This window comes from Python bivittatus, unplaced genomic scaffold, assembly GCF_059951505.1.
Source record: "Python bivittatus isolate LINGU-HERP-01145 unplaced genomic scaffold, Pbiv_v1 ctg000220_np1212, whole genome shotgun sequence".
Lineage (NCBI taxonomy): Eukaryota > Metazoa > Chordata > Lepidosauria > Squamata > Pythonidae > Python > Python bivittatus.
The window spans coordinates 21,233,668-21,255,551 of NW_028277048.1; the positions used below are offsets into that span (position 1 = coordinate 21,233,668).

General features: G+C 39.4%; 1 protein-coding gene across 1 annotated transcript in view; it reads right to left on the minus strand.

Moving 5' to 3' along the window:
* LOC103056771 (uncharacterized) overlaps positions 1 to 18,516 on the minus strand; it is a 43,116-nt gene extending 24,600 nt beyond the window's left edge. The window contains exons 1-2 of the mRNA XM_007420738.4: positions 18,092 to 18,516; positions 4,490 to 4,704 (exon numbers count right to left, since the gene is read on the minus strand). Of these exons, the coding sequence (XP_007420800.2) occupies positions 4,490 to 4,704; positions 18,092 to 18,418 (542 nt within the window). The 5' untranslated portion in view covers positions 18,419 to 18,516. The remainder of the gene's footprint in view (positions 1 to 4,489; positions 4,705 to 18,091) is intronic.
* Positions 18,517 to 21,884: the final 3,368 nt, after the last annotated feature.

Below are 21,884 nucleotides of genomic sequence, written 5' to 3' on the forward strand. Positions count from 1 at the left end.
ACTCTGAGGCCTGAATGTGCTGAAACGCGGGTATTCCGTGTGCCAAGTCCCAGCCTCAGAAGGTGGACTCCCAGGCCAAACCTTGAAGACCCTGAGCCAGCAGTGAAGACAACACGTTTGCAGCAGCTACAAAGGAAAAGGAATTAGCAACAGAAACGCCCGGAGGCTTCAGGAAGAGGCTGCTCTTCCAAAGACAAAACAGGTGGTGACAGAACCTTCTCCCCACCCTGGGAGCTACCTATTTCATAAGCCCCATTAGAAGGATGATGGCAGAAAGGTCGGTTCTTCTGGTTTTTCTGCCCTTTGGCTGGAATGTTTGACTTGCAGCCAGGCACACATGTTAGGCTTAATTACAGCCTGCCTCATCAATACAGCTCTCCCTCTTCTTTGCAAATGATCTGATACATGCTACTAGCCACCCAAAGAGAGGACTTTCAAGATACCTCCAAACAAAGCATGCCAACTTTGTTGACCAGAGCTGGTTGCAGAGGAGTCTCTGGTATCAAAGCGTCACTCTTGGGAGGTGACTCACAATGGAAGCAGAAGGTTCCTTCATCACTTCAAAAGTTGGAGATCTTTCCTAAAAACAATGTCTGCAGCAGAAGGGTAGGCCATTGGGGAGGGGAATAGGGCAGTGTGCTAGCACTCTCATAAATGTAGGTGACCACATGAGGTCTACGCTAATAGAATTGTGTATGTCATGTACACTACTTTTCTTACAGGCTGGCTCTGGATCTTTTATCAAAAAGAAAGAGCAACCTCTAATGTGCTTCAGAATAAATCTAGCGGATATGATAAATGCAAAAGCAAGACTGTTCAGGATATTGAGTTGTAATCATTAATAAGTAATCCTAACACTGGGAGTGAAAAAGGATAAATATTCATAAAGTCCTTCCATATAGAAGAGCTGTTAGTCCTAGCCTGGGACTTCTTACCCTACTGGAAAATTAATTGTACTGTTCAAGTCAAATCAGATTAAGCCTAAGAACCAGCTGAAAATGTGTAGCATTTGCAAGGAAACATTTAACTCTTACAGATTTTGAAATTAAAGAAACAACCACTCCCAGCAACTTACTGAAACATAGAAGTTTCACAGATAAATGTGTTGTTGTCCTGCTTGCTTTTGCTTGCAGTTGGTCCCCACCCACTTTGGAAAAGTCAACTTAGTGTAATATGAAAGCCTGTTATTTGCTTGGTGGCTAAAAACATCAGAAGATACCTTTCCAGAGATCCCAGACTGGCACTTTGCTCTTAGGCAGGTTCCTCATAAGAAATGAATGCTGTATCAACATTAAGGGAATTCTCCAGATGGCACTCTTTAGAAAGTAAAGATAGGTTTAGGGTTTAGGTTAAAGATTTTTCCTTTTCATGCAGATGACATCTAGAAAACATTGCAAAGTCCTTCCTTCCCTTCCCTTCCCTTCCCTTCCCTTCCCTTCCCTTCCCTTCCCTTCCCTTCCCTTCCCTTCCCTTCCCTTCCCTCCATCCCAGATTTTCTGTGCTAAGTCAAATAACGGGAACTTGGAAGAGAGAGTTACAAACAGAAAATGAAAGGGTTACAAGCAGAAATATATAAAATTCCACAAAGGAGGTGCTTTATGACGTGCTTGTCAGGTTTTGCACGGGCTCTTCGTATGCACAGGTTTAATGCTCTTCTGCTGCATGGAAGGTTGACTTAAGCAGGAAGAGAGGGATGGGCTGTGCCCGTCTGTCATCAAGGAGTGCATTACAGGTTTTCCATGGCTTTTGCTGACAAAGGATTGCGTATGGCCTACATTTTACTGTTTTTATTCCTTTGAAGGGAAGCAATTTCGCTTGCTCCATCATTTTGCCTACTCCACAGGTTCCTCCCAACGCTGCCAGCCAAGGCCATTCCCCGCCCCCACTCCCTTTCCCTTGCAGTCCCAGCGGAGGGCAGAGCTTGCTTCCTCCCTTGCAACTGGAGTCTCCTGCTTCGCCCTTCCTCCCCAGCTCTGATCTGTCAGCTGGGCTATTTTTGGACACAGTTTGGCACTCTTTCAGAAAAGTGCTAGACCACATTATGAGCATTTTCATGCCAGCAACCTGTTAGTTGGGCAACTTGACTGATTGGTAAACCAACCATGATAAATCTCTACCTACACTTGCCCATCCCCACCTCAGCCCACATTAAGAACAGTCAGTGCTTGTTTCTCCCGTTGGTTGGTGACACTCAGTGGGAGGGGAAACAAAGCCAGGGAAATGTTGGTGGATAGCTATCATTTTCTTTTACTAGTCTCACTCACCTTAAAACAGGAAGGACAGCTCCACTCCCCAGCCTCATGACCAAGGCGGCACAGGGACCGTCAATAAGGACAATGCAATTTATGCCATCATATTCTTCTGCTGGTTGACAGTTTGGAGGGCAGCACTTCAACATGGCCATCTAGTTGTATCCAGTGTTGAAGCAGTGCATCACCCATTCCTTGGCCAAATCAGCCACAAAAACTGGCTGGGAAAAGGGTAGGGGCTGAGCTGTCACATTGCCTGACAACCACATGTCCCTTTTCAAGATGTGCTTCCCACTGAGGCTTTCACTGTGCAGCATCTTGCTTAATCCTCAGATGCTTTCAGGGGCTTAGAGGGTAGTGTCTTCCATTGGTAACCCTTGCATAGTTTCCCACTGCCATTCCTATCTAAAGAAGCAGTGGAAAAATGTGGGCGCGTTACTGATGGAAGACTGAATAGCTAGAAACTCATGTGAAGAATTGCGGTAATCTTATCTTTTGGGGAGCCTAGCTTTAAGGAATACTTATTTTACTGAACAAAATAAGATGGGAATCTGATCTAAGTAAAGGCTAAAAAAATTATACTCTTCTTAATCAGCTTCATGTCACTCAAGCCAAGTCAAGTCAAGCCAAGCCAAGCCAAGCCAAAACAAAGCATTCAGGAATGTAAAACTGTGTTAATCCTCCCTAAAATCTGTAGAAATCCATCTGGGCATCACACTTGTGTCTGCGTTATGTACCGATTTTCATTTTTAATCCAGGAGAGCAGCTTATGTGAAGAATATAAGAAATGTTTTGCTGACATTTGGGTCTATGGTGGTAAATTGGATATATTTCTACAGTTAAAAAAAAAAAAAAATCTAAATTTAAAATGTTATGTTGAAAATTAACCTATTCTAATTTCAGCTTTATAATAAAATTGCCTTCAGCGTTTGTTAAATCAGATCTGAATTAATAAACTTAATCATCAGTTGGCTCTATTTCGGTTTTTAAACAAAATATACCCTTCCCATCTCTATCATCAGTTTTATCCGCTAATCTTTCTGGCAATCCTCTCATCTAGGTTCACCTTCGGAACACTGGTAAATCAGACTTATGATTCAGATGGCTGCAATCTGCATTCATGTATCTTTTTTAAAGAGGCTATTTATGGGTATGCATGTTATTAATTATTATTTACAAAAGAGATGTAAGTGTTATGCATAATAAAAATATTAAATATAGAAAGCTGAAGAGAGGCCTTGCTTGCAGCTTATAGAGGGATACAAAAGAAAAGAAAAAGGGAGATCATTCAGTAAAGAGGTACTTCTTAAAACATTTTTGGTTGTGGATTTGGTAGTAGAAAAAGAAAAACATGCTCTCAGGTAGATAGGAAGAAAAGGAGGGTGGGGGGAATAACCATATTATAATCTTAAGCTTAAGTAGGAGGTTGTCATTAGAAGAATGTAGGACCCAAGAAGAAACATACAGAAAGAAGTAAAAGAAAGGTTGAGGAGTGAGACACTGGAGATGGCATATTGAATTTATACATAATTACATGTTTATCTCCTTGCTTCTCACATTTCTTTTCTCTTTGATTGAACTTCATGCACTGGCTTTTCAACCAGCATACAATACCCACTTATCCATCAAACCAACATGAGGTTAAGAACATTATTCATTAACCAAACTCTAAAATTATGGGGTTGGTTTGTGTCTCCAAAGGGAATCATCTTTCCTACAGGCCCCATAATATCAAGAATGTGGCTTTGGGTAACCTGATCTTTCCTTAGAAGCTGTTCACAGATCCAGTGAAAGAGGAATCGGGAAAGTCCATTTTGGCATTAGGGAAAAGCCTACCCTGATACCACAGCCTTAACAGTGCTGAATTAGTCGCAGGACTTCTTCTAAGCCCTTTGGCTGAGCAACCAACTACAATGTTTTCAGGAGTAAAGAAAGAGGCAGGAATCGAGGGGGTTATGCTTGGCATGACCACAAAAAGTCCATTAGGAAAAAAAAATACTCTGCAACACAGAACATAACGATTGCCTTTCCTATTTCAAGATCACTCGGAACTTTACATTGCAAGGTAAATAGAGGCCTTCTGGCATAATTTTGTTTATGAAGTATGTAGGAATGTAATTCTTAATGCGCATAAATATAACCCCAACAATAGAGGTTAGAGACAGGCAAAACAGAAAGGCTTTATAGATAGGTTGACCAAACCTGTGCAGGACAAGAAGAAAAAGAGTAAAGAGACTCACTTGCTTCGGAACACATCCATAGAAGCTAGCACCTCATCAAGTTCTGAGTCCAGCTGTTCTTTCTCCACATCGATCGATCGGATTTCGAGATTCAGTTTGTTCATGTAGCGGTCGTAGAGGAGTTTGATGTCCAAATCAGAAAGGGAGCTGTCTTGTTCTTTCAAAAAGTTCCATCTCGTGAGCAGGACTTGGTTGTGCTGTTCCAGACTTTGGACCTGTGGATTATTAACAGGTGGAGGAGACTATAAGGATCTTCTGCCTCCTGCTGCTGCTGCCCCAACATAAACATCACCCGGTTTAAGGGATAAAAAGATACTTTGCCCCCCTCCCCAAAATGATCTGTGAATAAGTAGGAATGTTGTTGCTTTACATTGGCTGATAAGTTAACGAATAAGTTCAAGGAAAAATGGACATGGAGTGCAAACTGACTGCAATTGGCTAAAAAGCCTAGATGCCTTTGAAGGTAGCCATGGCTTGGGAGGGGCTGTTTGTCGGTGAATTTAACCCTTTGCGTAATGTCTAAACCATTCTTTTCCTTCTTTTTTGTTATTCCTGCTGGAAGGAAGGAGGGATACGTTTGTGGTCTGTGAAAGAGAATGGTTGGTATATGCAGATGAGGATCAGTTAATTTGGGAAATAGGGTATCTCATTTCACAGGCGAAGAATTTTAATTAGCAGTTATTAATTCAACTAATATACATTTATATTTCTGACCTGGCCCTGCCCTTTCTGGGGTGTGTGGTTTCTGCTAGGTCTATATATCCATTTATTCACAAACATACAAATTATATTTATTTTTATATATGTCACATATACACATATATTCAGCGAAGTGGGGGCATCTTCAGGATTAGTTTGGGCCAGAGGCATCTGCAGTATCAGGTGCTTTAATCAAAATGAAAGCAGCAACATTAGGCTATAAAAGTTCTACTCCTTTCTTAAATGTGCATGAGATCACAATGCATGTACAAAGGACAGAGCTTTGTACCACAGCGATGCAACGTTACTTTCATCATCTCCCCACTCCCAGTCCCCTTGCAGATCCTTCTGGTTTCAACCATCAATTGCTGATGTGGGGAAACAGGGCATTATACAGGATTTTTTGGCTGTGTTTATAACTGTTTTCCTGTTTATTCTTCCTTTGGGGGCCGTCTTATATTCAAGGTTCTCTCTTTTTTTGGATAAGTACAATAGCATCCGAAATATGCCTATTAAATTTTTATCCAGCCTACGGATAAAGCAGCCACTGCCTTCCCCATAACATTACATCTAAATGTTACTACATAACGCAAATCAATTCCCCCAAATTATTTCAATATCCCCATTCTAAAATCAACGTTCTTTGGGTAGATGGGTTTCTCTATAAACCAAATAGCCTCTTTTTGTAGACAGCTATTTTATCCGGGTTGGACATTACTTGCATAGCGGGTAGCAAGACAAATGTGCTTACAACCAGCTTTTTTAAGTTTATCCCAAACTTTTCTGGGCAGTAGCTTCTACAATATGGGTCTTTAAAAAGCAGTTTGGTAGGGATACAGAACACGAAGGACTTCTGATTGGCTTCAGGGAGGATCCTTAGTCTGTATCGCATGAAGCACCTTTAGTTTTAAGATGGATAGTATGAATCTAGGATTTCACACCTTGATTATCTGGTGGGTCATTTTTAGGCTATTTTATGTGACACAGTCTCAGCAAGGGGCAGCACTCTGCCAACTTCATTTGGCCTGGGAGCCTAAACAAGTTCGGACTTAATTAGTACAGACGGGAATACCAGGGCTGTAGACTAGAGTGGGAAATTTTAGAAGTATCTCAAAAGAAGGCCAGGACAAGTCATTTCCCTACTGTGGCTAAGAAAACTGCATCCTTGTTCCCATGTGATCCCCAGATGGTGAGCTTGACTCATGGGCATCTTTCCCTTTACTACTACTTCAGTTTAGTCTCGCAAGCAATTGTGAAACAGCAGAATAATCTCTCTCTTAAGGAGTCCAACCAAATTGTCTCCTCGTGATGGCTTGAGCATCAACCTGGCAGGTTTGCTTAATATGTTCCACCTCGCTCAGCACACTTTTAAGAAGGGAATTGGAAAAGCCAGGGAAACAGAAAATGTATGCACAAGTAAGAGTATCTAGGGCTGCAGGTCTACAGGGCAATCCAGTCCATGCTTACTTGTACATCAGAGCTGATACAACTGGTTTAATCAAACAGCTTTCTCTCTCCACCCTCTCCCAGAGGTTTAATCTATGGTTCATGAAACAGTCACAATCTGTTTTGTGTGCGTGTGTGTATGCATTTTTACAAATAATCTTTTTTTAGCTTTCTCATTTGCAGAGTAAACACCGTGTCACCACATAAAGGCTTTTGAATATAAGCCAGAGAGGCCAAAATGCTGATTTTATCATAACACCATGATTATAACCACCTGAAGAGTTTCTGCTTGCAGGCTACTGCTATACTACCACAACTATGGAGCTGCTGCTATATGTCAGGAGTGTGTATTTATACCAATAGAAGAGAATACATGTAGCTCAGGGTTGAACTATGGAATCCTTGGGGTTCTCTGAGCTTGGTTGTTTGCTTGCAAACATTTCATTATCTTCAGATGTTACCTAGCCAGGTAACTACCCACTGATTTCCCCAACTCTAACCCTACCCTCCACATAGCTACCTCTTAAAAAGTCAGTCTCTCTCTCTCTCTCTCTCTCTCACACACACACACACAGAGCATCAGACAAATGACATGGATGGGAAAAGTGGGTAGCACATTATTTCATTCTACTTTTGTGGAGGAAGATGACATTATTTTTGTTAAATCCCATTGGCTAGCATGAGGATCGCCATTCTCTGCAAATGCTAGCATCGTACTTGCTCTTAATTATAGTGCTGTGATTATCAGCATAGATCTGAATACATGAAATACAGCTTGGAAATGTCCTGCTTTCATACAGAAACACACTGTAAAAATTTAAGAGATGGAAGAGCTGGTAATCTGAAAACTTTGGTGGCAGAACATTTAGGGAGTGCAAAAACCAGGTGATAAATTATGAAGATAACTAAGTGCTGATTCAGTAAGTACTAGAAAGTTAGCTCAGCCTGGAATTTGCTCTTTCACTGCCTTTTCTTTTGAAATTCTTAATATCTAGAAGTTGTTCAGAATGCCTTTTGTTCCTGTCTGTATCGTCTTATCACTCCACACCCACATCTCTTCTACTGGAATTTCGATGATAAGTTCCATGGAGCAGAAACCTGTCTTGGCAGTGATATTCAAGGATTATGCCTCTTGGTCTGATACTGCCGCCTAAATAAATGAAAATATGTCATGTTATACTATCTGGTATTATAAATTATGTCTCTGCAGTAGGGTAAAGCACAGCTTAAAAAAGAAAGTTATGATGCTTCCCCTTATTTTCACAGAAGTCCCACAGAGATAATGGGCTGCATTCCTCAACAACTGCACAGATAATCATTGTAATAATCCAGAGATCACATGGCAATCATAGAGATTTGACATTCTTGAAAAGAAGCTAAGAAAAAGAGAAAGTATATAAATAAACGGAAGCAAATCAACTCCAACTGTGCTAAGAAAATAAATAACAAGCTATCATATCTATTCCTCAAGAAGGACTCATAGTTGAAATTAAGACAGATAACAATGGGAGAGGCCAAAGAGAGGTGATAGCACTTTCTGATTCTAAGTAGGTGTTTTGTAATTTCATTAAAGCTTTAAATTAAAAAAGCAACAGTTCCAAACTCTTAAAACAGCGATAACTTGTGGAGGCATCTAAATAGACAGGTTTTGCCAGTATAATTTCTGGAATATAAATTAATATAAATGGAAATTTCACACCGCCCTAGAGAAAGCTACTACGCTAAAACACACCTTATCTGCAAAAAATGGTGTCTTTATACCTACATTAATTGTTTGAAATATATAACTCAATAAATAACTAACTAGCTGTCTGGTTTGTCACTATGGTATTTTGTTGGGATGAATAGAGTCAAGATGAGATTAACAGACACAACCCTTATATTCCCCATAATTTTCAGTCTCTTCTGAGACCGTAAAGATCTGATCCCTCCCTTCTCTTCCTGACTTGCTAAAATACAACATGAAGGTGGACTCAAATAGCCTTTTCTAAAAATGAAAGACAAATTCTTTCGTAAAGCCTTTCCTAACCAGGGTGCCATTCAGACATGTTGAATTTCAATCTCCATAATCCTTCCACCACGACCCAGCCATGGTGGTTGAGGTTCCAGCCATGTTAACTGGGGGTTATAGGAGATGAAATATCTGGAGGGCACCAAGTTGAGGTACTATACATTTGTTAATATTATCTTCCATTTCTCTACTAATTAATTATTTAAGCCTCTTTCTTCAATAATTGCACATACAGCATACTTCTCCACACAAATCCCATGATGAAAAGCTGCACCAGCTCTCCAAATGTGATGGTTTCAGTAGATGCGAGGAGCATCTTATTCAAGCGGGTGATACCAAAAGCTGCTTGCTGAGCAAATGACTCCTGTGAATGTGAGAATACTTTTTCATATAGTGGGAGGGGTTGATTCTTTGGCACAGTTCCTGCACCCGTTGAGAAAACGATTCCCATACTTGTAGCAAACATTGGCCCAAAAGCTTGCATAGAAGCCTCGGGTACCATCCTCTTGGGAATGAGCTTCACCATGCCTCTTGAAACTTCTCTGCTGGAAGTTTCGGACAGCTTTCTGGCTTGGAATAGACATGTGGAAATAGGTTCTCATGCAGTAGGGAGGTGGGAAGTATCAGAAGTATGATAAAGAATCCATCTCTATTACTTTTAACAGTTTTCTTTGTTTACCTTAACCTATTCCTACTTCGGGAATTATAGACTAGAAAAGATACAGAAAACCAAAAATAGAGACTAAAGGCGAACACTTTTGCTGGTAAAAGCCAGTCACTTGTGGTTACCAGCCACACAGGGATGTGAGCATTATTGTATCCTTTTATCTGAAATATGTGATCATTGTGGTGATAGAGTAAATTATGCCTCACATACAGTACCAATGCAGTTGGATGTTATAGGTGAGTGTGGTTAATATGTACAGGTAGTCCTCGTTTAGCACCACAATTGGGACCAGCAACTGAGTTGTTAAGTAAAGTGGTCGCTAAGTGAAACTGTGACTGTGCTTATCATCTTATTTCAGCTTTCCTTTGCTTTACAGACCTGCGAAGAAATGTGAGGATTGCTCATAAAGTTACTTTTTCACCACCATCATAACTGTGGACGATCGCTAAATGAGGCAGTTGCTAAATGAGGACCACCTGTACTAAGTTTACAAGTAGCTAATATGTACACCACAAATTGCTGCCTTGATCTACATAGTGGCCAGGAGTGAATTGCTTTTTGACTGCTTCAGCCCAAAGTTTAAGAAAACAAAAAACTTTCATTCCTTGAATCTCAACTTTTCAGAGAAGAGAAACAACAGAATGAAAATAAACATTTCTTACTAGTGAGCCACAAGATTATAGCCAACAGACTCTGAAACATACTGCATAATTATTGAACAAAATGTATAAGTCAATATGAATTTGTTCACATCACAGAAAAAAGAGCAAGTATCTACAATGAACTTTGCATAATGACGCACCCCAAATGCCTCTTGCAGAGTTTCTTTGCTCAGATGACATATTTCCAGCAACCGTACCATGGACTCTTACTGTTATTCTTTCTTTTATCTTACCACAGATAATCTAGTAAGGAAGAAAAGCTAGAACAGTGGTCCCGTGTCTTTTGGGTTTTCCATCTAAAGCATCCTGCAACTTACTCAAAGGTTTGTGCCAAAGTTTGGATTACATTTTTGTATTTGCTTTTTTTTAAAAAAGAGAAACTCCTCTACAATTGTCATAATAAAGATATGAAGATTTTAGTCACATGCCCAAAATGAAAAATAACAAGAGTTACTCTCACAGTCGATTATGTTGTCAAAGTTTCATGCAAGTGCAGAAAGACTTGTCTCCTTCTTCCAAGCTTTTCACAACTGCTGGAGGGCTCGGGAAAGGTAGAATTTTCTCTGACTCACAGTTCTTTGATAAAATGAAGGAACAGCTAGAGAGACCAGCTGTTCTTTGTGATTTCCAACCCTGGTACACATGAGAGAGACCCTAGCTTTCACAGAAATCACTTGCACATATGTGACAATGAGAGAATAGTGCAGAGAGAGTTGGTAGCAAGAGCAAACAGAAATATAGAAGGCCAACATTATATTTGTGGAGCTCTTTTGAAGGGATCTTCTGCCCCTATCACATTATTATAGCCTGCCTTTTATGAAACTGATGCTAAACTTCACAAGAATGCATTATTGTAGATTAAGTAATTATGGGAAATTGGTATCATAAATCAAGTATATTGGCAATACCCCTTCGGTTTCAGTAGATAAAGACTGGACTTCAAGTTTACAGACTCTTTGAGTCATGGAATCAAAGAATCAGAGAATGTATGAGTTGGAATAGGCTTTATAGTTCTCTACTCCATTTCCCTGCTCAGTGCAGAAATCTACTAAACCACCCCATAGGTGGCCATGAAGCTCCTGTCTGAAGCCCTCCAGAGAGGGAGGGTACACTACTGTTCCAAGCAGACTTTTCCTCTGTTAACTGCACTTACTCATAGGAAATCCCTCTTAATCTCTAGTATAAGTCTCCTTTCTTTTAATTTCAATTCATTGGCCATTGCCCTGCTCTTACTTTCAACTCAGGACAGGTCTGTCCCTTTGACAGCAGTTATTTGTAGATGCCTATGGGGTCTCCTCTTTCTCCTTTACAGGCTAAACATAGCCAGCTCTTTTAATGATACTTCACAGGGCTTCATTTTCAGACCTGTTATCACCCCTATAATTTTTCTCTGAACCTGTTCTAACTTCTCTTGGCATTGTCCCTTTATAAAAGTGTGATGCCTTGGGCTGAACAAGGTATTCCAAATGCAGTTCAGCCAAAGCAAAATACAATGGAACGATTACCTCCCATGACCTAGACATATTTTTTTTTTAAAAAAACATTACCACTCCTTATTTTATTTTGCATTCCTTGCATCCCTTATCTCATTTTGAGCTTTCTGACTCCATCTTTACAGGCTTGAGCCATCAGTTTATATTCCCTCTTAATGATCAGCCTGCTTCCTTTTCCTAAGTATCTCCTTGTCACTTCTCAGCTGGTCAGTGAGCTCAGTATTCATCTTTCCAATCCTCTTAAAGCTTCCCCCCATTTTTTTCTTTCTCACAGAGATCATTTGTGACTGTGCTTTCAATATTTAATTTTTCAAGATCTTCTTCCCATCTTCTTCTCTACTCTTTAGGATTTCAAACAGTGGTATAATGCTCATTATTTTGCCTATCATTTAAATGAAGTCCAAGCTATACCGCTAATCTCTCAGCTTTTCCTTGTCTAGTTATCTTAAACTCCAACATGACATGGTCAATTTCCCTCAAGGTTAATGACATTTTCTGTCATTAACCAGTTCCTCTGTTGGTTAAGATTAGGTCCAAGTCAGCTGACCTTGTTTTACCTTCTGAAAATTAAAATTGTCAGAGAGAAATTAGTCTGTGGGATCCCCTCACTCCCTTTGTTAATTTTCCAGCAGATATCTGGGCAATTGAAGTCTCCCACTATCACTATATTCTTTCAAGCACATTTCTCCCTACCTTTATGAGATGCAGTCCATTCCTAAGTGTCTGTTACACTGGGGAGCACAGGAGGAGACCCATGTAAGTCTATGGTGGCAAAAAATCAGAAAGAGTCTGGTGCCACCCTTTCCACATTCTTCCAGTGGAGAATTTTGATTTAGTTGATCCTCGTGAAATTGAGAATCCTTTCCATAGTTCTGCAGATAATATTATATGGTATCTTCTGTACATTTCAGTGCAAACCCGTTATACTTCATATTCCTCAGATATAGCTAAGCCACTTAAATTAATGGCTTTAGTTCAAGCTGCCATGATAATGAGCTTGCTAACCCATGTTTAGGGTATTATCTTTTTAAAGAGCATCTGCTTCCCTTTATGACAAAGAAGTCAGACCCCTCCTTTGTATCTTCTTCCTAGGCATAATTACCACTATTAGTTCGCACTTCCAGTGTTTGTTTGGATCTATGGAGATACTTTTGATAAGTTCCTTCCTGTTATCTTTACTATATACAACCTAGAGACTTTGAGCAAGAACATTATGCTGTTGGGCAACTGCCCTTGTAAAACCGTAGGAAAAAGCACTGCTCAAGAACATTTCCCAAACAAGATGCTTCCAGAAGAGGCATCTATTGTAAAACGGCACTGGCTCATTGATAAATTTTATAGAGGCTTCAGAGATCATCATGTTCTCTTTGGAATCAAGTCTGCAAAGGAAAAAAAAAAAAAAAGTACACCTATGCAGTGCATTTTGACTGGCAAAGCCAAGAGCCATGCACTTGAAGGACCATAATTTGGAAGGAGTTGAGATACCTCCAAGAGCCACACGTATATGGGACAGAAAAAAGAAGAAGCCATCTTATACGCTTATAGCCTCAACTGACTGAGCAAAAAGCTCAGATATCTATGCTTCCAGATATCTACTTATCCTTCCAGTCAGATGATAATGTGTAGCGCTTTTCTCCTTAAAGGATGCGGGGTTTTCTCTTTAAAAAAAAAGAAAAAAGAAAAAAGAAGTAGCAGTGAGAAAACAGGGATAGTTACAAATGGTAGTCTATAGAATTCCATGCACTGAGGCAGTGTGGTGGTAAACTAAGAATCTCGTCTGAAAGCATTGTTAAAGTAACTCTTGCCCAAACTTGCAGTACAGCTGATTGTTAGCCTTATGGCTTGGGTTTAATATTCAAAATCCTGCCATGAAAAAATTCTCTGGGCTTATTTCAATAGATGAAATAGGTTATAAAGAGGCCACCGATCTAACAAATCCAGCATTGTCTTTTCTGGACAATGATAGATCACCAAGGTTTCTCAATGTTTGGGACAACAATTTTTTCCAAGAGGTCCCAATTGATGTTGAGAAACCAAGATTGAGCATAACCTCAGTCTTCCTTCTGTGACCTGAGAAAAGCAGGATTGCATCCAGTATTACACATACAAAGCTGGAAAACTCCTTAAAACAATTGATGGGATTTTAATGTTGCCTATGAGATGATATTGGTATTCAGCTGGAGAAGAGGAAAATTTCTCAGTATCGTTAGACTCAGTTTAAGTGCCAAACACAGGGTAACATTTATAGCAGAGACACATTTTGGTGGCAACCAATGCTCAAAAACCAAAGATATAGTATTGTGGCAGTTCTTTGGAATTATTGTGAACAGGTTCTATGGCATTTTAAAATCATGATATGATTATCTCACTCCTCCTTGTTACAACCTTATTAAAGATTGGCTGCAATAAGATCAGTCACTTTACACATGGAGAACTGAAGTTGGACAAGGTTACCCTGTCACTGTCACATGATCATTACCATCTCCAACCTCAATCTTTGATATTTGGTTCTAAATGTACCCTGACATTCATTTACTGTGTGCAGGGGGCCATAGCAAAGATGGACTGATCACAGGTATGATCCTTGGCACATCTGAGTACAAGTAGAAGTAAAATAAAAATGATGCTGCAGTGATAGAAACTGTTATCCGCTGTATCAGTGTCCTGTTGATTTCTTATTTCCATTCAGTACATAATGCTCAAGAAATTATTATATGAATTCAGGGAAAGAGCTGGAATGAATAGAGACAATAAGCACAATTATGTCACATTACACATTTTTGTATGACTGTTGGAAAGATATAAGAAGAAGATTTGAATTGGCTACTGTCCCATAGTCCTTGGCTTTATAATATATCATCGGACTTCTGGGTCTAAGCCCAGCCTTCTATTAACTCTTAGACCAATGTTTTAAAAGAAAGATTGTTTTCTACTCATAGTGAATACTTTCCATACATCCATTTCTGCTGAGAAATATTGGTATATCTGCTAAACAAACGCTTGTGTTTCAGAGAATTTGGGGGAAGGCTGTAGAGTGTGATGACCCTGCTTGGTTCTCCTTTCTGTCCTTTATAAATGGGGAAAATAACCTAAACCATACAGTCCCTTGTCACTTTACCTTCAAGGAAATATCTGTAGTAGTGGTTAAATACCTTTTTAAGAAAAATCACTCATCGTTATGTGTCATCACTAAGAAAACATGAACTTTCCATAGAAAGTAGTAAAAGAATTCCACACTGTACTGTGACAACACATTGGCTGTTAATGTATTTTTTATTCAGGCAAAGAATGTACTTAATGTGTAAAGGCTGTATTCTGAAGACTAGCATTTCAAAAGCTCCATTACTGTTGTAGCTCATTTTAAGACACTGGAAGTCATGCCTACATATTTATCTATTTGTATGTCTTAAACACAAGAATAGTATTCATGTAGCTGGGAAATACATGGATCTTCTTAACATTAGAGCACAGAGGTTCCATTCTGATATGTGTATGAAGGTAAGTATGTGTGAGTTTTGAAGATTGGCATTCTCAGCCTATGTTAGTGAAGCAATCCTTCAGATTAACATCTGTTTGCAGAGCATGAGGGCTTTGCAGTAACCTGCCTTGGAGAGCCAAAACTATTTTTCTTTGAAAACAATCTTCTACCTTCCCTTTGGGTTCAGTACATAAACAATTTTCTGGTAAGAGACAGAGAGAAACCCTAAGTTACTTGCAGCTTCCTTTTTCAGATTTCTAAAGGCTCATCATTCTGTAAAACTTTAATGGTGTTTTGGATGATAGGCTCAATCATCTGATGAACAAAGTAGGACTCTGTATTCAAATAAGCCCTCACAAGCCAGATGTGGCCCTGTTATTGTTCTGTTATTGTTTTATTATTCTAATCATTTTACTTCTGTTTCACCAGTTTCATTTCAGATAGAACTGCCTTGGAATCAGTCAGGAATAAGCTAACACCTAGCCTGAATCCTCTGAGCCCAGAACATTACATCTCTGCCCTCAAACGTTACTAATAATTCATTCATTTTCCATATTTAAATATCACAGAGATATAACCTTGCTGCTTTAGGAAGACATAGCTGCTTCCTGAGAAGTAACATCACTCCCACCTTAAGGTTTGTACAGTGAGTGGGGCCAAGATCCAGGGCAGGGGGCACTTTGGGAGGTTTTAAAATGGGTCCTTAAGCTTGTGCAAGACAAAAGGCAAGCATTTTGTCCCTTAACATCCCAACACCAAAACATAAAAACATGCACACATGATCACCCCAAAAGTGGAAAATCTTAGCCTTGCCTACTCTAGGGGGGTCTGGGAAAGGGAGGTTGGCAAACTGCATTTTGTATACCAGCATACAGGGAATGAGATGGAAGACTAAGGTAATAGCATTTTGAAAAGCTCAATTCCTGCCCACATTTTGTTCAAAGGTGTTTAAAGCCCTACTCACCCCATGCTTTTAACATCTGAAAGGCCAGTCTCTCCCATCTAAACCTGCCCATTAAGAATGATTTCATTGGAGGTCCTTCTCCAGGTGTTGCCTCCTTCTGACATGAGATGGATCATGGACAATAGGGCTTTCCCAGGGGTGGCTCTCACACCGGAGAACTGTTTGAAGGTCCTTCTGCTTTCTTTTGTCATCACATAAAAACATTCTGTTCTCTTTGCCTTTAATACTACTGGTTTGCTTCTATGAGAAGGGCTCCTCTTTTTCACTGAATCATTTTATGATTGCCTTTATGTAGTCTGCAACCCATTGTTACTTTATTTTTATGATTGCATGCTTTTGTTTTCATTGATTTTGCAAAATGGCAGAATGTAAACCTCAGAAACAATAACAATAGAGAATTCTGGATTGTACGCCTCAATTGGCAGGTGGACATATTTTTAATGGTCCCCCCTTCCCAAGAATAGTTCCCTCCATGTAGACAACTAGAGCACCTAGGAAAAAACTTTGCTAAAACTTTGTGGTGTGTTAGAAATGGGAACTTTTTACTTAGGGATGCATTTGGGAACATGACAGCTCACCCCAATCTGATGTGGCATATTCTAGAATGCTATTACTGTAGTAAATCACCTTATTTACTTGGAGTGTTTCCACAGTCCAAGTAAATAAGCTATTTAGATATTCATACTAGATATTCATACTATCATTCAGCATAATGTACCACACCTGATACTGGTCTTCATCAGCAGTTTATAATAAATACATTTAACTTTCATATAGTGATGTTCAGTGGAATGATGCTTCAAATCTAAGTTGTACCCTTGCTGTTTTCCAATGGTAAGGTTAGATCCAAAAATGATTTCATAAGCCCTAGGCCAGAACAAGGCCAGCTGTGGTACCAACTATTAGAAATGTGAAAGGAAACCAGTAACAGAGTTCTATTTATTTCCTAAAAAATAATTTAGAATTGTATTGTCGAAGGCTTTCACGGCCGGCATACGATGGCTGGTGTGGGTCTTCCGGGCTGTGTGGCCGTGTTCTTGAAGTTTTGTTTCCTAACGTTTCGCCAGCACCTGTGACCGGCATCTTCAGAGTGCAGGAGCACAGACAGAGAACTGCTCCTGTCTGTGCTCCTGCACTCTGAAGATGCCGGTCACAGGTGCTGGCGAAACGTTAGGAAACAAAACTTCAAGAACACGGCCACACAGCCCGGAAGACCCACACCAGCCAATTTAGAATTGACTTAACTGATTGCCTTAAAACCTTTAAAAGAGTATTTAGCTGATTCCATAGAAGCTGCAACCTTATGAGCTACTATCAGAACTGTGTTAGTATTAGCACTTTCAACAAACTACATTTCCCAGAATTCAACAGGGAAGTCATGACAGCTTAGCCAGTAAAATACATGTTTAAATTGATATTGTGCTCAAACAGCAACTACTCAGTGAGTAGACAGCTTTAATGTTGTGATTACCCAGAAGGATGTTTGGGAAAATGTAGTTAAGCTGTCCATTGCCATTGTGAATGCAGTGTGAAAATATAACTGTGTAAGTGACATAAAAGTGTCAGTAGTGAGAATAACAATAGCTCCTTTCCTCTCATTTGCATTTTGAATAGTTCAGTTCAAATCTGATTGTAAACACATATTTTTCATTGTACCTCTCTTCTATACTGTTCAAGTATAGGAGCATGTATATAATCCTTAAAAATTGCAGACACTTGCAAGGTTATGCTTGATTATTTTCACAAACATTGTCTGATATTTTCAGAGTATTGTATATGCTTTTAGTTCTCTGTGCTGGCAACCACATCTTTCTTTATTTCAATGAATGAAAGACTAATCTCCCTTTCCTTTCTTCCATGCACCTACAGAGTAAGCTTACCATCAATATGAGTATATTGCTAGGAAAAAGCCTATGTTGTTCTATTATTTGGAAAAATATAACATTGGTACCTTTTGAACTAAATTACATCTGGCCACTGACAATTTGGTTCCTCAAGTAGAAGATTAAAACAGCAACTTATTCATAATACAACAACTCTGAATATCATCATCATCATCATCTCCATCACCACCCCTACCATCCTCCTCTTACGATGCCCTAAATCTGAGATCTGAGATTTTTTCATGGCAGATCAGTCCTAGGCTGTCCTCTGGTCAAGATAAGGAGCAACTTCATCTTACCTTCCCAATTAAGGCAGCAAATTGATTATTGAGTGTCTTGATCTCCTCTTTCTCCTTGGTCCTTATTTCCTGGAGAGCTGGGTCAATGTCCAGGTGGAGTGGAGCCAAGAGGTGTTTGTTGACAGACACCCTTGGGTAGGTATAATGGTAGTCATGTCCTGTGAGGCTGGAGGAACTGAAGTTTTTCTTGCTGGCTTCCCCCAAGTTAGGACTGCTACAGGCCTCATCCCTTGTAGAATGAGAAGAAGAACACTGTCTTCTCCAACTATAAGAGGCTTCTGGGGAAGTAAGGGAGCCAGCACTGAAGTTCCCTGAATGACTTGTCATGGTTTCAATGAGGGAACCCAAGGAAGCACTAGGCCAGCTAGCAGCTACCGAGAGAGGAGAAGCAGGTTGGGGAGCAGCAGCGTAAATTAATTCCTGTCTCTGCTGAGCTCGGTTTAGCTAATGAATTACAAACACCTGTTCTCCTATGCTCATAAAGTCAGGAGGGTGTGACTGTTGATGTAATCCAGATCAACCTGTTGGCTTTGTCTCTCCCTCCTTCCCCTCCCACCTTTTGTAGTTTTGTTTGTGAGGTGAGTGCACATGCACAGATGCTTGTAGGAAGAGAGGGAGGAAAAAAAAACCCAAACCCAAAATTACTCCCTTGCCTCCATCTACTTGCTTCCTGAGGACAGGAAGTAAGGGGAGGCTTCCTCAACCTTAATGGCAAACAAGAGGCTTGAACAGAGACACCGTCTTGGATGAACCTCAAGAGCAGAAAGCCTTAGAGAGTTGAACACATCAAAACATTCAGGGCCTGCTTCTTCTCCAGCAACTGTACTGATCATTTCTATAGTAAAATGGCAATTAAAGATTTTGCACACTCAATTCATTCAGTTTCAGGCAGTTTGAATACTAAGACAGATCATAGGCACTTTCTGCCTGGATTGTCTAATCAAAGCTTCTTGATTAAGCTGCAAAGTAAACAAAATTATTTCCAACCTATGCTTATAGGAAGTGTGGAGAAAGTAATGCATTTAATCACCTAAGTAGTTAGGCTGTAGCTAAAGATGCTTGAATAATTCAGGGTTCATAATTCCTAATAAGAACTGAGAGTATTCATATTTCCCACAGAGTTGTTCAGACTGAGCCATCCCTCAGATTTTCAGGTGGAGTATATTTTTAAGGCAGTCTGACTTCATTAGAAAGATTACATGATATTTGTGGGTGGAGAGGGCTTAAAAGTAAACAAAAGAGGAAGCATGATAGAACAAGTAAGCTATTACAAGGGAAAGATAGATGAAAAAATAGAGTTCTGTCCATTCCTACATTTGTCATAGGAAGAACAGTTTTGTGACATTCTTAGACAAGGGTAGGATAGTCCACTCTGCTTTTTGTGTTTTGTGGTGTGTTGCATGTTGCTAGTTTAATAAACTAGAGACATTTCAGATGAGATGCAAGTATTGTAACCTACTCCCACAATAAATTTCTTAATTTTTTACTTTGGATTTGGTCTCAGTTGCTCAAAAAAGTGGTCAGCTCAAAAACTTATTAGGAATCAGACAGTTCTGTATTTTTTTTGGGGGGGAGGAATAGATAATTTCCATCTTGTGCTTGTAGGGCCAATGACCACAATCTGATGCACAGAGCATTCATATTTCCTACAGAGATGTTCAAATCCAAATATGAACGGGATGCACAGTTACACATGCATAACATCCCGCTGAGATTAATCTGATTTAAATGTGCCTAATTTTACTGAATTTTAATCCTTATTTAAGGATACTTGCAGATGAGTTTTAACATGCAAAAATTCTGCTCCTTCACAGAATTTTAGAGGGCATATTTCCAGACACTGCCTTATACATGTAGTCCCTAGTTTAAGAACGAGTTCTGTTCCCATGGTCTGTCCGTAAGTTGAATTTGTATGTAAGCTGGAACAGTACTATTGTATAATACTTACAATACTGTACTGTAAGTAATATTGTGTAATTAACTCAAACCATTGTGTACTTAACTCAAATCATTGTGTATTTAACTCAAATTTTGCTACAATAGGCTCCTGTGGGTCCATTAACTGTGGGTCATCTGTAATCTGGGCGTTCTTAACCCAGGGACTACCTGTATTTGTAATCTTCATACATTTTTCCACCATTTTTTCATTTTTTTCTTACCACAATATAGGATTGGTAGTATATAGAAGTGTTTACCAGAAAGCACCTAAACTGAGCGATCCTAAGCTTAGATCAAAGTGTTGTCAATATGCCAATAAAATCATAAAGCCTGACTGGGATTGGTTCAGAACAGCAGGAAAAGTAAATATGTAGATGCTGTTCTTGATTTTTTTCCATTTAATCTGTCTCCCCCATTGCGCTCAATAGGAATAAATTTAGATCAATTTCTGAGGTAATCTATTCTGATTTGATTTGACTGCATCTGGGATCCTGAATCTTATCTAGCCTGTCTCTGCCACTCTCCCTTTTGGGGTTTTCTGTAATTGGGATTTCATTACCTTCTAAAAATCTGACCTCTAAAGATGCACTGCACCTTAAAGTATTGTCCATCCAAAGTGGAGAAGTGACATGAAATGCTGGCCTCCATGAAATGAAAATTTCTTGAAGATTCTTGAAGGCACAGTTGATTACATGAATATTAGACAGAATTAGTTATAGGCTATGTGAGAAGTTAATCTGATTTCTATCTGGTCCTTTGCATTTATATAACATGTAATTATCTGTTTACCTTTACTTAATTACTATGATATATAGGGGAGAATATCTGCCAAGCCTTATGAAGTGGCTAACAGAAATTTAAGGGGAAAACAACTATTAAATACTTTGTTGAGGGTAGTGAATGAAACCTCTTCTTTCTGGATTAGTAGGTATTAAAAAGACTGGTTTAAAATCCACAGAACGGCATTTGTGAGTTTTTGAAAAAAAAAATCAATTGGCCTCAATTGTTGTTATGATAAATATATACCCTGATAGTAATATCACTGCACTTCTGAAACCTGGTGTCTTACACTGGTGAGAAAGGCTTCATACCTTCTATGCATTCTTTTGCCAGTTGTGTCTCACAATTTCCTTTTCCTGAAATCTAGATGTTATGGGCTGTTGTTCTGTATTAACTGACATGGGGAGAAGACGTTCTGCTGGAACCTTAATTGTATATCTGTTTATATTCTTTTTGTTTCTGTATCTCCCACTCAAAATTAATAACTGATGGGACACCATGGGCTTTCCTCAATGCCTTCTTGTCCTTACCAGATGCTTGAAGCTCTGTGGCAATCTTGGCAATTCAGCAATATATAGCTTTATAAAATTAGCAGTTCTTCACGCTACTCGTTTTTCTACTTAGTCAAAACAAAATGTTGATGGTATTTTCTCTCCTACCAGCCTGAACGTGCCAAATCAGAAGAAAGGGATTACCTTTCTCTTAAAAAATGCATGGCCCAAAGCTGATCTGATTATAATTAATAAATTGTAATTGATATAAAGATCTGGATTAAGTTTGATTTTGGTACACAAGTCATGATTAGACATCAGCTCAACTCTGCTGTTCTGTGGCTTGTCATCATGAAGCATTACAGACAGACATGTAAACATTAAAGCCAGTAGACCATTCTGGTCAGGTCTCTGGTCTCATAATGACACCTTGAAACTGGTTACACCAAGGATAACTGCTCCCTGGTGAAGGAGCAATGTTTTGGCTTCGGTTTCGGCTTTTTACTGGTTTGATCTCTAGATGAAATAAGGAGAGTGGGATGTTCTCCAAGAAAGGTTGGTGAAATTAATCACAGCTGGCAAAA